The 18,841-nt window shown below is 39.6% G+C and overlaps 1 protein-coding gene across 1 annotated transcript in view; it reads left to right on the top strand.

The window, feature by feature from the left end:
• MCHR2 (melanin concentrating hormone receptor 2) overlaps window positions 1-18,841 on the top strand; it is a 97,994-nt gene that overhangs the window by 65,030 nt on the left and 14,123 nt on the right. Inside the window, exon 4 of the mRNA XM_075200633.1 lies at window positions 6,890-7,009. Within this exon, the coding sequence (XP_075056734.1) occupies window positions 6,890-7,009 (120 nt within the window). The remainder of the gene's footprint in view (window positions 1-6,889; window positions 7,010-18,841) is intronic.

The raw sequence follows: 18,841 nt of genomic DNA, 5'->3' as shown, positions 1-18,841 counted from the left end.
AATAATCCACAGTATTTATTTATGACATAAATTGAGAAAAGCCGTTTGCATCCTATCATCATTACCATAACATACTGTGACAGAAGCATTGGGTGTTTTGTTGATGGCAGATATATATGTCCCAGGTTTCTCTCCTATATGATTTAAAACCCAAGGGAGATTGTGTTTGGGAAAGAACTTCCCAAAGATTGCTTTCAGCTGCAGGAAAAGTCAGTGTTGGGTCCCGTGGGGTATGAATGGCGAGAGAAGGATGCGTTTCATTCATTAGGCCCATTTCAGGTCTTCCAACTTGCTAGACACTTGCTGGCTAATTATGAGTTGCACCTGTGAGGTGTAGTTAAAAGGCTGGAGGCTGCTCCCTCAGTCTCTCACTGCCTTGGGAACAGGTCAGAAGCCTGCTGAGAGACACTGTAATTGTTACTTGAACGTTCTGTTATTTTGTGTGATAGGAACATTAGGTCTTTCCACCTTAGCGAGGGAATTCTTTATTATGTTAGCTAGAGCTGGACAGGTTAAATAAAACTAGCTGTAGCTACTTGTACCGAGGCACTGGACTGGTGTGCTATTACTTAGATAATACATGAGAAGTGTTGCTATTTTACACCGGGAAACGGCACTGCTAACCTGTGACAATACATAGTACATTGTAAGCTTGAGAGCAGGTCCCTCTTACCTCTCTGTCTGTACTACCCAGTATTGTCTATTACTATGTTTGCCCCGGGACTTGCTATATAAATAAATGATGATGATTAATACATAGAGCCTTCTCTATAAATCCTTGATAACTATCTATAACTCACATATATACTATATATGTATATATATATACACACACACATATATATATATATATATATATATATATATTATACATATACATACACACACATATACGCACACACACACATATATATATATATATATATATATATATATATATATATATATATATATAATCTCTTGGCTAACCAGCCCTGAAATGTGTGGAGGACTGTATCAACATGCATCATGAAAAACTATGCTTGGGTTGGGTTACCTTTTCCATACAACCAGGCTCCCTTCCAAAGAAGGGGTAACGAACATAACCAAGACCAGTGTTGCTTCTGTAATATATAAAACACCACATCAACAAATTAACCCCCACCACCACCATCACCACCAAGCTATTTCAAGTGGGAGGACAGTTTATTTTTCACTTCCAAGCTTCTGTCTAACTCAACCAACTTTATACACCATCATACCCAAAATATCACCACAAGCTCCTTTGACCAATCACCAGATTCTACCTCCATAGTTAGCTTTCACATTATTACATTTAATCTTAAACCAGCTCATTCTTTGCCCAGTAATGTCCCCTTCTTCAGATCTTGTTCCATGATCCTCTATATACTAATACTCTGTTAGTTAGAGCGTCAAAATACAAATCAACAGCAGAAATTCAGTGATTATTTAAACTAGAGATATTCACTGACCTGTTTTGGTTTTGGAGTTGGTTTCTGGGTCTGGATTACTTTCCTGTTTTGGGTTTGGTTTTGGCAAAACCGCCCTCGTGTTTTTGGTTTTGGATCTGTATTTTTTTAGAAAAATAGCTAACATATGCTAAAATCACATAATTTTGCTTCTTTTTTTTTTTGTTTCTACATTATTATTAACCTCAATAACACTAATTCCCAGACATTTTCTGTCAATTTTGACCACCTCACAGGTCACAATATTATTTTCATCCACTATCGGACAAAGACTGCAATGACCTGGCTTGATACTAAGCAACAGAGCAACGACACAAACACATGGCAGTTCATAGCACATCTAGGAAACAGTGCCACACAACAGTGGCAGAAAAGAAAAGTCGTGCAAGATGGAATTGTCCTTGGGCCCTCCCACCCAACCTCTTGTAAGATATTGAAAAGGACATGTATAGTTTAACAAAGCAAACACTCCAGCGACAAGGAATGCCACTTTTGTCGCTGAAGTGCTTGGTTTGTTTGGGCCCCCACAAAACAAGCTACAAGCCCAACCTTAAGCCCAACAGTGTTTTCAATGAACTCTACATTATTAAACCATATCTTCTCATGCAGCATCTTTTATCTCCTTCTCTTCTCTGGATACCTCTCTCATCCCTAAAGAACTGCCAATCTTATGTAGACACAGGAATGGATATTACAACTGGAGTGGCATTACATCTGCTTCAGACAGACTGTGACACGGAACATGTGGGCAGCATGAAATCCGTCATGTTGGAATACGCTGCATTGAACAGAGATTTAAACCAATATATAGATGCAGTTTAGGAAACCGTACTTAAATTAAAACGTGACCCACCGGATGAGATCCCGGATTTAAGAAAGATTGTACACAAGAGATACACTGTGTTTCAGAAAAATAATACAGACACCAGAGAAAACAAATGGCTGTGTTATCGGCCCCTGCAGACGAAGTTTTGGAAAATGAAGATGAGGAGATCGCCGTCACCCAGCGCACTCCTACAACACAGTTGGAGATTGTGAACCCAGTAAAAAACAAAGTTTGTGGTCACACATACGAGAGAGAAGCTATTGAAATGATAATTGAAAATAAACTTCAGAAAGGTAAATCCGCCAGGTGTCCAAAAATTGGCTTGTGATCACTCTGACATGAGTATATCGAATCTTGTTCCAGACAATGCACTAAAAAGAGCAATTGACATTCATAGAAAAAGCAAGGTCATCACTGAACTTTGAATCGGCCCCAATCCTAAAAAAATTTAAATATAGCTAGGTACCTTTGACGTAAAGTACAGATTACAAACACTTCGTGCAATACTGATGAAAGAACAGCAAAGAGTAAGGTTTGAGTAATACGTATACATGTCTATTCAAAAGATCCATGCTTACATTACTTCTGCAAGCAACGCTGTTCTTTGTTAATAAAGCTGTTGTCTTTATACTGTTAAAAAAATAATAATCCTTCAGCATTCTTTGGATGTTGATAGCAGGATCAGGTGGAGTTACAATGTGACTGAAGACTGGAGAGGGACAAGAACAATGTGACTGGAGAGTGACAAGAACACTGCCACTCCTCCTGTTTCTGTATGAGCTATGGCACAGTACAATGTGACTGTAGACTTTTAAGAACACTGCCAGTCCTATTATTTCTCTTTCAGCACTGACAATGAGCAATGGCATGTATACTGTAGATTGGCAAGACCACTGCCACTTCTCCTGTTTCTGGGTGAGCTATGGCACAGTAGAATGTGACTGGAGACCGTTAAGAAGACTACCAGCCCTATTATTTGAATTTCTGTTTCAGCACTGAACACTGCCACCTATTCTGTTTCTGGGTGAGCTATAGCACAGTAGAAGGTCACTGGAGACTTTTAAGAACACTGCCAGCCCTATTATTTGAATTTCTGTTTCAGAACTCAACACTGCCACTTCTGTTTCTGGGTGAGCTATGGCAAAGTAGAATGTCACTGGAGACATTGAAAAACACTGCCATCCCTTCCTTTTCTGTTTTAGCTATGACACTGCCCAACTGAACTGGAGACTGCCAACAACCATGCTACCCCTTCTGTGTCTCTCTATGAAATGGTGCAGCATCTCCGTGAATGGTGGTACTTATAGAATCCAAAACTTGTGAGATCCGACGATGACGTTTTACCTCGTTTTCAGATCCAAAGGCGTACCAAAGTACCGAGCCAGCTCGACTCGTTACTCGGATCGGCTATGTTCAGGTGGGCTCAGTTTTCCGAAAATCAAGCCCGAGCATCTCTAGTTTAAATGCACCTGGAGCAAATATATGGCAAATAGCATCATCAACTAGAGAGCTACACTCATCTTGTGTAGGCACAAAATTTACACATGCTAAGGAATATATTTCAAAGATATGTGTGACCCAAAATAAGATGCATCTCCAGGAGATGCTTAAGTTGCATCTGCACTCCCTTACTGTAGTGCATTTGCATGAGAACACAACTATAAATCAGAAACTCAATGTTCGGGTCCCACAAAAAGCAGGAGGCTCTTAGCACAACATGAAAATATTGTCTTTTTTCCCACAATGTCCTGTTTTATGATGTGTGTCTATATACTTTTGAATGTTTGTATTATTACAATAAATCGTGTAATAAGAACTTTAAATTGGATTATAATTATGAGCACTATATATGTTTCTTCTTATTTTATTCATTTAATTGTCATTATTTGGATTAGCATCACATATATTTTGTGGGTAATAAATCATATAATAAATAATAATACAATATAATAATATATACTATTTGGACTGAATGGTCCCTTTTCTTTCTTATATCCTTCTAAATCCATATTATAACTGCTTTCTAAAAATAGTGAAAATAAGCAGGCAAGAATAGAGATTCAGCATATGGATGGGCAGCAGATTTAATGAATGTGTGCATCCAAGATTTATTTAATTTTTTAAACCCTTTTTTCTTAACCAATTCAAACATTCAAAAAATGAGACAGAAAATGCCACATTTTGGCTGTAGTGATAACCAGGTGGTTTCTTGGTCTTCCTGTTCTAGAGATGAAAGACTGCTGGTCAGGTGTTAGGAATTGAAAATTCTAAATCACAGTATTGTAATGATCTGGCAAAGCCAATTTCTGGACAATTAATAAAAATCTGAATACTGGCTGGCAGGCAATTTTTAGCCTGGGGGGGGGGGGGGTGGTTGCTCAGCAGCCTATTAAAGGATTTTAAAGGGGAAAAAAGCTCAGGTAAAGACCCAGCCCAAGGCAGCCACACTAGGACTAGGGAAAATGCCCCCCCCTGCTCAGCCAACCCCTGAATAGAGGTGTTGTTTAAACATTGTACTTCCTAGTTAGTTTTTTTACATGCAGTGCTTTTGAAAAGGTTCTTTCAGATGAATGGCTTGTAAGTAAGTAAGACTTTAAAGTATTAAATAGATTTCTAAAAGTCCTGAACATGGAAGACCCTTCTGAATCCTTTAGACGATTAAGCCACTGTCTGGTTGTGTTCATAGTGCTAACTTAAGGAACCAATCTATCATAATTCTAAATCAAGAAGAATATAGCTTTCAAGTAATCTGAGGATGGTATAACTTTGCTGGCAACTATCATATCATTGCTAATATCTAAGCTCAGCAGTCCAGAAGTCTAAGAATAGGCGCATTTAAGTTATTCTCTCCTGCTCCTCTGTTGAATCAAAATGATGCTGGGACGAATCGCTGCAGGTGAACATTTTTCTCCTCTTAACTGGTGGAATTAATAAATCAGTAACTACACACAGTTTCAAAGTCATTGAAAATAGATTGAAAATGTTCTGGGTCACCTGTTATTGCACGGAAATAGTTCCACAAGCTTTTCACCCCTGTTGTTATTGACGTAAGTTGAGATCTGGAACTTGAAGGACCTAACTCACTTTTACCACAATCTGGAGAATAGGGCACATGAAATTCAATGAATTTAATTCATGGATAAGGCTACAATTTTGTCAGCCACTGCTTTTACTCCTCATGTCCATTTTGTATTTGATTGTGAATAACACCAACAAAATTAAAAAACCTAAGAGCCCAAGGTGTTTGCACTACTATTTTACTATTCATTTATTTATTATGGTATATTTATATAGCGCTAATGATATTATGCAGAGTGGTATAGAGGATATGTACTATCAGCACATCCATTATAATTCAGTTTGTCCCCTGCTTTACTTATTTTAATAACAAAACAATCCCTATTCTAAAATTAAAAGGGGTAGGTTATCATAGGATTGAATTAAAACATAACAGCTTTGTATGCTATTTATGTAGCTGTTGCAAAGCTGTTATGTTTTTTAATTTTTTTATACCTTCAATGATGATCAAGATAGCTGTTTTAATTGGCGGCTGTTGGAGTAATCCGTTAATATCCCTATACTCTCTTCCCTCTAACATATCTTGTTCTTTCTCACCACCATCCTCCTACTTACCTCCAACTCCACTCTCTTGAGCATCTCAACTCAACCCTTCCATTACTTACCCACAATACCCCCTTTTTTCTGTCTGGATCTTTGAAATGGTCTGCTCCTTGCACCCTCATCACTTACCATTCTATACAAGTTGGAACAACCCTCACACTTAACCCAGTGGCTGTTAGGGTGGTGGAATAGGTTTCCTACTCATTCTTTGTTGCACCTTCAAAGTCATTCACCCAGACCTCTCATCCTTTGAAATACATATCATCAGTCTCTTCTCTCCATTCCATCTGAGCATCGCAGTCATCTCTGCCCCCTCTCCCCCAAACCAAGTCCCCAAATGTATTTACAATTTTGCATCTCTCATTTCCTATCCACTGAATTAACCACTTTAAAAATCCTCATCAACAACCCTACCAACAATTTCACCTATAAATTAATTTCCTGTTTTATACGATTACTGTATTGCTCCTATTATGTCACCCTACACTGTGTGCCCCATATTACCACCACTTTCTATGTGCCCTCCATTGTACACCACTAATTATTACCCCCACATTATGATAGCACTTGTGCCTGCACCTATGCAATCAAACACATTCACAGTGTTATGTGGCCCCATTCCATAGTCTAAGCAAAATTTCTTGCCTATATATGCTAATGTGTCATCTAATTGTCCAATGTACCCATATGCCATACCCTGTGCCAGTTAGTTTCACATGCCATCTACTGTACAATGTGTCACTACCAACACAAGGCAGCCATTCACTATATATTTAGGGAACATTGTGCAGGACATGAGCAATGTATATAAGATTAATGATGCAAACATAAGAGCTAGCATTGGCTCTGTTGTTGTGCTCCATAATTTCTGTAAATGTCTAGTTTTAGATGTTTTGGACAATTAGTTGAGTTTAAAATATAGACTAATACAAATGAATTTAATTCTGTGTTTTTCTACTATTTTGTTTTATAGGTATACACTTTACTTGACAATCACAACCTTCTTCTTTCCCTTACCACTAATAGTGGCCTGCTACATTTTAATTTTATGCTACACGTGGGAAATGTATCATCAAAATAAAACTGCAGGACGGTAAGTGAATAAATGTTATCCAGTCATCTCCTTTCTCAACTAAATAAAAGAGGTAACATACAGAGGGCTAGATTTATCAAACCTTCTAAAAAGGGAAAATGGAGATATTGCCTATAGCAACCAATCAGATTGTAGCTATCATTTATTTTGTACATTCTAGAAAATCATTGCTAGAATATGATTGGTTGTTATGGGCAACACCTCCACATTTGGGCAACATCTCCACATTTGCTTTTTGCAAGGTTTGATAAACTACCACAGTGTACTATGATGAGTATTTCTTGGCAATTAAACAATAAACCTGCTCACTGCTAACATGATTTCATATGGGGGTCATATTGAGTTGGATGCAAATAGAATTATTAGCATATAATTTGCTTTTTCTAATTCTGCAGAAGTGCACAAAGCTGTAAAACTAGTGCTTTATGTGCATGTCAGAAGCAAAAAAGTGAAATTTGTGTCCATGTCAACATTACCCTCATAGGTGGGAGCATTCAGGATGCTTCTAAAACTAAGTTAGTAACAGTGGCGGATCCAGGGGGGCGGATCTAGACTATTGATATACCCGGGGCGATTTTAGGGGGGCGATTTAGGCCCCGCCCCCTTTCTGATTTCTAAGGCTGCTGGCGGCTGCACAGTATGTGCAGGTCCGTTCGGTAGTGACAGTGTGCTGCCCGGCTGCTCTGATTGTGTTTTAAACAGCAGAGCTGCAACACTATAAAATGCAAATTACATTTATATCCCATACCACTCATATAGGTACTTAAATAATTTATTCTCATTTCATTATTTCATTCCGGGTATATATACTACATATATTCAAATATAAACCATATATTCTCTATATCCACATTGTCATCATATATACTGCATATGTAAATCATAGTTGCCTACTCTCCTGGAATTTCCGGGAAGCTCATGAACTTTAGGGAGTCCTCCCGGACTCTCAGAAGAGCAGACAATCTCCTTGATCCTTGTGGACGGGGGTGTGGTGACGTCATCGCATCACCATAGCCCTGCCCCCCTACTATACAATGCTGAAATTCGCGGCATTGAATAGCGGGGCCGGGGATTAATGGCGTGATCGCGTCACTAGTCCCTGCGATGATGGTGACGATTTCTACGATTTCACCATGCACCCTTCTACCCCTTGTCACATGACCTGTCCTCCTGTATCGTCCGGAGGACAGGTTATAAAAGTTGGCAAGCATGATATAAAGATATAAATCCTATATATTCACAATATTTCATTCTAGTTATCTCACATAGATACGTCAGCTATTTCAAACACAAATATATCTATTTATATATGTGTATGTGTACATATATACACTATATGGACAAAAGTATTCGGACGCTTGACCATTACACCAACAGGGACTGTAATGGCAAATACATATATTTCAATATGGAGTGTGTCCCACTTTTGCAGTGATAACAGCTTCCACTCTTCTTGGAAGGCTTTCTACATGATGTTGGAGTGTTTCTGTAGGAATTTGTGCCCATTTAATCTGTAGAGCATTTATGAGGTCAGGCACTGATGTTGGCCTGGCTCGCATATCTCCATTCCAGTTCATCCCAAAGGTGTTCGATAGGGTTGTGGTCAGGGATCTGTGCGGGCCAGTCAAGTTCTTTAAAACTGAACTCATCAAACCATGTTATTGTAGTCCTTGATTTGTGCACTGGGGCACAGTCATGTTGCAATAGAAAAGGGCCTTCCACAAACTGTTGCCAGAAAGTTGGAAGTATAGCATTGTCCAAAATGACTTGGTATGCTGAAGCATTAAGTTTGCCCTTCACTGGAGATAAGGGGCCTAGCCCAAACCCTGAAAAACAGCCCCATACCATTATCCCTCCTCCGCCAAAACTTCACAGTCCGCATAATGCAGTCAGGCAGGTAGTGTTCTCCCAGCATCCGCAGAACCCAGACTCGTTGATCTGACTGCCAAGCAGAGAAGTGTGATTCGTAACTCCAGAAAACACGTTTCCACTGCTTCACAGTCCAGTGTCAGTGTGCTTTACACAACTCCATCAGACGCTTGGCATTGGTCTTGGTGATGTGAGGCTTGAATGCAGCTGCTTGGCCATGGAAACCCATTCCATTAATTTCCCACTGCACAGTTTTTGTGCTTACATTAATGCCAGTGGAAGTTCAGAACTCTTCAGCTATGGAATCAGTAGAGCATTGGCGTTGACTTTTACGCACCAAGCGCCTTAGCAGTCATTGACCCCGCTCTGTGATTTTACATGGACTTCCGCTTAGTAGTTGTTGTTCCTAATTGCTTCCACTTCCTAATAATATCACTTACAGTTGACCATGGAATATCCAGTGAGGATAATATTTTTACAAACTGCCTTATTGCAAAGGTGGCATCCTATCACAGTACCACACTTGAAGTAACTGAGCTCTTCAGAACCACCCATTTTGCTTCACTAATGTTTGCAAATGGAGACTGCATGGCTAGGTGCTTGATTTTATTGACCTTTGACAACGGGTCTGATTGAAACACCTCAATTTACTAATTAACAGGTGTGGCCAAATACTTTTGTTCATATAGTGTGTGTGTGTGTGTGTGTGTGTGTGTACAATATATATATATATATATATATATATATATATATATATATATAAATATAGATAGATAGATTAAATTTATTATTGGGAAAAACTGCACTCACATCATCAAGCAAATCCTCCTTTCATCATCATTTCATCATTTATTTTATATAGCGCCACTAATTCTGCAGCGCTGTACAGAGAACTCACCCACATCAGTCCCTGCCCCATTGGAGCTTACAGTCTAAATTCCCTAATATACACACACAGACAGACAGAGAGGGAAACAGACAGAGAGGGAGAGACTAGGGTCAATTTTGATAGCAGCCAATTAACCTACTAGTATGTTTTTGGAGTGTGGGAGGAAACCGGAGGACCGGAGGAAACCCACGCAAACACGGGGAGAACATACAAACTCCACACAGATAAGGCCATGGTCGGGAATCGAACTCATAACCCCAGTGCTGTGAGGCAGAAGTGCTAACCACTAGGCCACTGTGCCGCTGGGATCCTTTGGGATTGCTCCAGAGTAACTCCCACCTCCATAGTAGCTAGTGCACAGTAGTAGAGTATAGAGGGCACTCACAATTTAAAACAGATTTTCTTCATTTTATAGTTCCTTTGCTTTGTAGTCGACTTTTCGGTCTCAAGTCCAGATCTTTTTCAAGACAAATTTACACAGAACAGCAGACAAGACAAGTATAGACAAGAGAACATTATAATTACCTGACTATATATAGTGACAAAAGGTTATCAGCTGTAGTTCATTTCAGAGAATTACCAGTTCTAGTGCATATATTAACCCCACAGTGTTACAAACATTATGCACTCCATCCTAGAACACACATGAAGGTCACATAGATTCAGACTTCCGTTTATAAACTATTACTAGGTGCTACAATTTACCACTATGCAGAAAATAGCATCTCCTATTACGCCACCAACGAACATGTCATGTTCTCCAGGCTCCATTTCTGCCAACATAACTACTTAGCTATGCATGGATTTAAAATAAAGAAAATATATTTGCTTTAAAAAGTGTGACTGTCCTCTCTACTCTTTGAATATATATAGATCGATATGCACACCACACAAATCACACTTCACATGCATGCATGTAGGGGAAGATGCAGGGGCAGGTTGGGCTGGGGGGTATCTGCCCCCCGGGCCAGTCCCATAATTGGCTACCTTGGGCTAGATCACTGGGCTAAGTGCATTTTCTTCCTTTAAAAAGGTCCTAATAGGCAGCTGAGTCGAATTTTGCCCATTGGGCTAAAATTTGCCAGGTTTCCCCTGGGAAGATGTTTTACAATGGCATTATAGATTCAGATTCCAACATGGCATCCATCATCTTGTTTTCTACCATTCTCAGATATATTACCAGTTAAAACATTTCTCTTAACCATAATTGCCTACTCTCCTGGAATGTCTGGGAGACTCCCGAATTTCTGGACTTCCAGGAGAGCAGGCTAATCTCCTGGTTCCTATCCACCTAAAGTTGTGGGGAGGGGCTTAGGACGCGAATCGCGCATCATCATGGCCTCGCCCCCTGCTGCAGTTGGTCAGAAATGGTGATTGATGTTTAGGGTGCGGAGCCAAATGACGCGATCCGATGGGCCCTGCCCCCAACATGTTACATCCCCTGATCTCCTAGAACAGGCCTTGCAAGTATGGTCTTAACACTATTAAATCCATATCATGCACAGAAAATAGGCTTACTCTTTTGTTGTAATGTAGTACACACAATCCTATATCAATGCCTATAATTTCATACATATCTCATACAGTCACAAACTATACATACTCCATTCAAGTACAGCACTGTAAGCTACTAAACTCCATTAATTAGTTTAACATTCCAGCCAAACTCCATTACTTATTTCCATATTATAGGTATCTGCTAACTCTGTAATCTCAACCATACACTAATACAAACTGCCTCACACACACAAAACCCCATTACTTACAATAACTCCATTCTATTCAATCCCTTCAATTTAAAGTCTCCATAGCATTATTATACTTGCCAACATGTTCAGCTGTGTCCCCCAATGAGTGTGCAAGAGAGAGGTATAGCCTTGTGTAATACAAAAATCTTGCCTGTGGGTGGAGCATGCCCTGTCATATCCAGTAATTAATTTGTGTAGCTCACAGCATTTGATATGTAAATTGTAAATGCAGGCTGTCCTTTTCCTGCTAAACAATAATAGTTCCAATATCACAAAAGAAAGAAAATGAGAAAATTATATTATATTTGTTTTCACAAGAATAGTAATACTTTTGTTTTTATTATACCATTTTCCAATTGTGGAATATGGTGTTGTAAAATGTGACGTAATATGGTTCTTAAATTATATATATATATATATATATATATATATATATATATATATATATGTATATATATATTTATTTATAGCCAGTTAAAAGTGTGATCAAGGTAGAAAATTGTTCATTTCTGTGATCTCTTTATCTGAATTCCTTATTCATCCTTGCAAAAGGGGTCAGGTAAAGGCAAATTGAAAAGCTTAATAGGGAAAGGCCATATTAAATTTGTTTGCAACAAAGTCTTCAGGTTTAATCTTGTAGAATATGGTAAAGGATCATGTCAAAGCCATTTTTAAATTCATCTCAAGAGGCATGAAACAGCACTGGGCCTAAATTTGCTGTTTAAAAGCCTTGGGGCTGTTCCCTTGCAGTTGACAGATCTTGCTGACATGATGATTGAACCATTCACATTAAAATACATTTGTCTTTAATTGAAAAGGCATTTAAGTTAATTTATTCTGAAACTACAAATGAGTAGCTAAAGTTGAAGCCTTCACATTAACAATACATTTCTCTTCTAAGGGTTTAGCTAACTAAAATATTCATTTTGCAACAAAAACTAACTAAAGTTAATAACGTGAATACAGTGTGATGGAAAAATATTGTTTACCTACATTTGCATCAAAATTGAAAACAAGCAACGAAATAACAAAAGAAAACAGCACAAACAAATCGTAACTTGTGAAATGCACGTAGAAAAATATCTGGATTTTGTGAGTTTTGTGGTGTTGTCAATATAGAGCATATGCAGTAATGGAATGATGTGAGAAAAATAATAAGACATTAAAAGATGTGCAGCACGGTGGCTAAGTAGTTAGCACTTCTGCATCACAGCACTGGGGTCATGAGTTCAATTCCCGACCATGGCCTTATCTGTGTGGAGCTTGTATGTTCTCCCCGTGTTTGCGTGGGTTTCCTCCGGGTGCTCCGGTTTCCTCCCACACTCCAAAAACATACTAGTAGGTTAATTGGCTGCTATCAAAATTGACCCAAATCTCTCTCCCTCTCTATCTGTGTGTGTGTATGTTATGGGGCAGGGACTGATGGGAACGAGTTCTTTGCACAGCGCTGCAGAATTAGGGCCGCTATATAAATAAATGGTGATGATGATGAAAAGATAAATATACACCTATGTTTCTAAAACAAATCTATATTTCTGGACCATATCATTTTGTCATATATATTGGGTGCCCCTTGTAACCAGGAAAACTAGAAAATTACATGATTTTTAGGAACATTTATGTAATACCACTACTTATTTAAAATAGATGTGGGTTTAATCAAGAAACTGTTGGTTTTCATTTGTAAATGTTTTCACATTGAAAATGTTTTTTTCATTTGGGCTATTTTTCCATTTTTGGATATTTATTCTGTAAACTGAAAAAGAAACAAATGAAAAGGTAATTGTATACATTACTCATCCAACTTTGCTTTGTACTAATTCAGACGAAACAAAATGTGCAAATAATAGCGAAATTCTTATTTATTTATTTTTATTCCAACCAATGAATCAAACCGATTCTCTCTGATTCATTGGATCCCAACGCTGGTTTGCTATTACCACTCCTTGTCTGTCATTTTACAATCTTTGCTGCAGTCAGTGAGTTGTAAAACATGCAGAAGTTGATATTTATTTGCTATTTATATAGCTATACAACTAATAGCGCTTATGGCGCTGCGGACGCCTTGTGGCGGCTTATAAATAAAAATTAATAATAATAATAATAATAATAATAATATGGCAAGTATAGGAAAGATATTGGGATTTTATGCTAGTCAATGTGGTGTAAAAAATACACCAAGTGATATCACAAAGTATTGCCTGAGTATGTGTACATGTACATACCTAATGGCGGTTTCCCCTAATGTAATCCAGGAAGAATTCAGAGAGGCTGGAAGCATAATTTTAAAGGCTATAGATATGTGACATTTGTTGATGTCACAATGTAAAAATTACTTAACCGCCAAAGGTACAATAGTAATTTAATACATTGCCCCATCAATACAATTCAGCTTGTCAGGTACTGATCATTTTAAATTGAACTAATATACTTTTCACATTCTCCTTATGCTCAGAATAAGGCACCATTAGCAATGGCATATAGCAATAATAATAAAATAATTTTGTTACTAAGTGATTCAATATGGCCACACACATGGTCACAGAGAGAGATAATGGTCATTAGTAGAGATGGTCACTGACCCCCGTGTTTTGGTTTTGGATTCGGTTTTGTATTCGGTTTTGGATCTGGATTACCGTTGTGTTTTGGTTTTGGTTTTGGTTTTATTTGGTTTGGTTTTGCTATTTTGTTGGAAAATCAATGTTTTTGGGCCTTAAATAACTCAATTTAGTGCTCCAACTGTTTTAGAGATAAGTAATCTAATTGTAGAGGTAATAAATCATCCAAAAAACAGTTTAATTCTTCGTTGGTAGGCCTTCATTTATTCTACACACAAAACAGATTGTCTTCTCCATCTATGCATATTGGCAATGCAGCCATCTTCTTTGGATGTATATTACACCCTACACTTATAGTTAAATATGTAAAGAAATGGAAAAAGGCAGTTTGCTTTCTGTCTCTATAGGCCCCCCTCCACTTGTTTAAAAAACCAAAAAATTCAGCCGTTATAGACTGTACAATAATAATTGAAATGGACAAAGCCAGTTTGGTTTCTGCCTCTATAGGCCCCACTCCACTTGTCGAAAATACAAAAAAATTCAGCCGTTATAGACTGTATAATATTAATTGACATGGAGAAAGCCAGTTTGGTTTCTGCCTCTATAGGCCCCACTCCACTTGTTGAAAATACAAAAAAATTCAGCCGTTATAGACTGTACAATATTAAGAGAAATGGACAAAGGCAGTTTGAGGTCACTCTGTCTATGACACCCTACCCTTAAGGATAAATTGCCCAAACAGCAGCCTTTCAAGACGGTACGTGATATGGAAATGCCACAAGTCCCTTTCCTCTTTGGGGGTAGATTGCACCCTACACTTACATAGAAAGTTTTAAAAAGATGTTATCGTCATCATCTTCAGCTTCATCCTCACCGTCATCAGTGTGTACGTCATCATCACAGACTATCAATTCATCGCCGCTTGAATCCGCCATTAGAGAACAGTCAGTGATTGGATGTCTTGGATGGTGAAGGCCTTCCTCGTGGAAGATGTAGTTCATTTTTATAAACATCATTTTCTCCACATTTTTCGGAAGTAACCTTCTACGGCGATCACTGACTAAGTTCCCTGCTGTGCTGAACACTCGTTCAGAGTACACACTGGGGGGTGGACAGCTTAGGTATTGTAAAGCAAGCTTGTACATGGGTTTCCAAATGGCCTGCTTTTCTTCCCAGTAAGGAAAGGGACTGTCTGACATTTCCATATCAACTACCTCTTGAAAGTAATCCTCCACCATCCTTTGCATGTTTATACTTGTATTGGATGGAGTTATGGGCAAAGTGACACATTTTTTTGAAAAATCCTTCAAACCAGCCCAGATGTTAAATTGTTCTGGTCTGCCCCTGCGTCTTCCCTGCTTCTTTTTGGGAAATTTAATTTTTTACGAGCAGCAGCAGCTTGAGAAAGTGAAGGAGGACACGTTGTCAAGCCGAGGCCCAGTTCAGCGGCCAACTTGCTGAGCAATAGCTCCTTGCAAAAGGTCACATCTCGCTCATTTACAAGTAAAGACTCAATGTAGATCCTTGGATCAAGCACAGTGGCCAAAACGTAGTGATCCGAGTTCAAGATCTTAATAACTCGAGGATTATTGTGAAGCGAATTAAGAACTTGATCGACAAGGCCAACATACTTGGCTGAATTGCTTATTTCAGCTCCTCCTTCATTTTCTTAAGCTGCTTTTCCTATAGTCTAATTAAAGGAATGACTTGGCTTAAACTAGCAGAGTCTGCACTCACCTCACACGTCACAACTTCAAATGGTTTCAGCACCTTGCACAGGACTGAAAGGATTCCCCACTGTGCAAGAGTGAAATACATCCCCCCCTCCTTTCCCAATGTCATGGCTTGTGCAATACGCTTGGATGGTTTTGCGCTGTTCCTCCATCCTCTGAAGCATGTACAGGGTGGAATTCCACCTAGTTACCACCTATTGCTTATGTTGGTGGCAGGACAAGTTAAACTGCTCTTGGAGCTGCTGTAATCTCTTACATGCTGTGGCTGAATGCCTGAAATGGCCTGAAATTTTATGGGCCACCGAAAGCATCTCCTGCACCTCACGGTTATTTCGTAGGAAGCTCTGCACCACCAAGTTGATGGTGTGAGCAAAACAGGGAATATGTTGGAAATCACCCAGCTGTAATGCTCGCACTATATTGTTGGCGTTATCAGAAATGACATACCCTGGAAAGAGTCCGAGTGGTATAAGCCATGCATCAATCACATCTCTCAGTTTGCGTAACAAATTGTCAGCCGTATGCCTGTTAGTGAAGCCGGTGATACAAAGAGTGGCCTGCCTGTGACAAATGTTACGTAGTGGTGTACATGCTGCTGCTGTTCCTGCTGGTGAAGGTGAATGACCAACCCAGTGGTCTGTCACAGTCATATAGTCTTTGGTTTGGCCACTTCCACTTGTCCACATATCCGTAGTTAAGTGGACAGTGGGCAGAATGGCATTTTTCAGCACAATCTCTACATTTTTACACACTTTTTGGTATAGTTGTGGAATTGCTTTACGGGAGAAATAGTGTCGCGATGGAATTCTGTAACGCAGACACAAAACCTCAATTAATTGTGAAAAACCAGCTGCGTTTATTGTGGAGATTGGACGCAGATCTAACACTAACATTGCAGCCATGGCGTCTGTGATTCGCTTGGCGACTGGGTGACTGCTGTCATATTTGCTTCCCCTCGCAAATGATTGTTTCACAGTTAATTGCTGAAATGTTGGACTGCTCATTTTCTTGACCTGCCTCTGGGATGACGATTCACCCCCAGCAGCAGCAACAGCAGCAGCAGTGGGACTAACGCTTTCTTCAGAGGAATCAATAATAGTGCAGGAGTCATCCAGCCTTAAGTGGGATGCCGGGCTAACTCCGAGCGCTACTGAGGATATTGATGAGGATGGTGTGGTGGGCGTATTTTGTAGCCGTCTGGATGTCGGTGAGCGGAGGGTCTTAGCTGGTGATGGAGTGATTGTATTTTTTTGGGAAGAACTTTCAGCTTTTCCCAACACTTTGCCATGAACTCTCGTTAAATGGCGTAACATAGACGAGGTTCCAAGATGGTTAAGGTCCCTCCCTCGACTGACTGTGGCTTGACATACACTACAAATGGCTATACAATTGTTGTCTGGATTTGGGTAGAAATAATTCCACACATAAGAAGTGGATTTTTTTGTTTTATGCCCAGGCATGACAATGGCCTTTTTCTTGTCACGTGCCAGAACTGCAGCCACTGGTGCAGGACTTACACAAACAACCTCATCCTCATCAACTTCCTCATTAGCGCCCTCGTCGCCTACACAAATCTCCCCCTCATCCTCTTCTAATTCCAAAGTGGCATCCTCAATTTGGCTATCACCGGCTACACTCGGGCTATTAAGGCACACATCAGCAGAATGCTCACGATTAGACATCCCACTGTTGGATGGACTCTCCACAGGGATTGTTGTCATTTGTGAATCAGAGCAAACATTCTCCTCTAATGCCTTACTGTTATCTTGCAGCTCGGCTTTGACGCGTAACAGTAGTTGTGCACCAATTGTAGGCTGGGTAACTTTTAGGGATCTGCCACTAATAGCCAAAGGTGAAGGCCTTATTCTCTCTTTGCCACTGCGTGTGTAGAATGGCATATTTGCAAATTTTTTTATCGGCACTTAATTTTTGCTCAGTAACACTTCTTTTTCGCTTCAATACAGTATTTTTTTTTTTGTTTTTTGTTTTTTGCACTGATTTGGAAACACTCTGTTGTTTGACATCGCCTTGGCCAGATGACGTACTGGGAACACTAACATCAGGACTGGTGACAGAACCTGGTTCATATGTGGACTGCTTTGAATCCATTCTGAGCGCAAAGCACTTGTAGTGGTAAAAATTATTTGGTAGATACTGCTGACAGATATGACTTTTGACAGCCAGAAAGATTTATGCACAATTATGGGGGACACCCCAAAAGCACTGAGGAGTGCTAAAAATTAGTTGGTAGATACTGCTAACAGATATGACTTTTGACAGCCAGAAATATGTATGCACAATTATGGGGGACACCCCAAAAGCACTGTGGAGTGCCAAATATTAAAGAAAAAAAAAATAAACCTCTATCCTCCTCTCTTCTCTAGCGATTTTTGTTAGAGCAATTGCAAGAAGAATATTGGATTCTCTGTCCCTGCTCTAATCAGCCTGTGACTACACCCTGCTCTCTACCTCTGTCAAATGGCGTTGGATTGCTGTGGAGGCGTGTATTTATAATCTTGAAGTATCGCGAGATCCGAGCCCCGAGATCCGTCGACGTCACAATGACGTTCGGCCTCGATTTGGATTCGGAGCGGGCGAGAGAGTACTGAGCTACTCAGCTCGGTACTCGGATAGGCAAAGTTCGGGTGGGTTCGGTTCTCGGGAAACCGGACCCGCCCATCTCTAGTCATTAGTGACAAAAATGTGCTAGGCTCTTGGCTGCATTTTTCTAATGTTTCACTAGTGGTAATACTAAAAAGTGCAGTGTGCAGTGAAAAAGTGTAGAGCAGATACTGAATGTGGTAATGCTAAATACAGATAGGGGAAAATCTAGTGACGGAACTACTATTGGTGCACTGTGGCCCATGGAGATAATGGAGCCTGCTACACAGGAAACTAGCGAGCTGTGAGGGGCCCCGGTTCCCTCCTCCACGCTAGTTCTGACCTCTGGGAAAATCACAAGTAAAAGAGAAAGTAAATAATTGCTCTTGATGGTAAAATCATAAACACAGAAATGATCACCAAGTGCAACACTC

This window comes from Mixophyes fleayi, chromosome 3 (genome assembly GCF_038048845.1).
Source record: "Mixophyes fleayi isolate aMixFle1 chromosome 3, aMixFle1.hap1, whole genome shotgun sequence".
In the NCBI taxonomy this organism is placed as follows: Eukaryota; Metazoa; Chordata; class Amphibia; order Anura; family Limnodynastidae; genus Mixophyes; species Mixophyes fleayi.
This window is presented reverse-complemented; position numbering and strand designations above follow the sequence as displayed.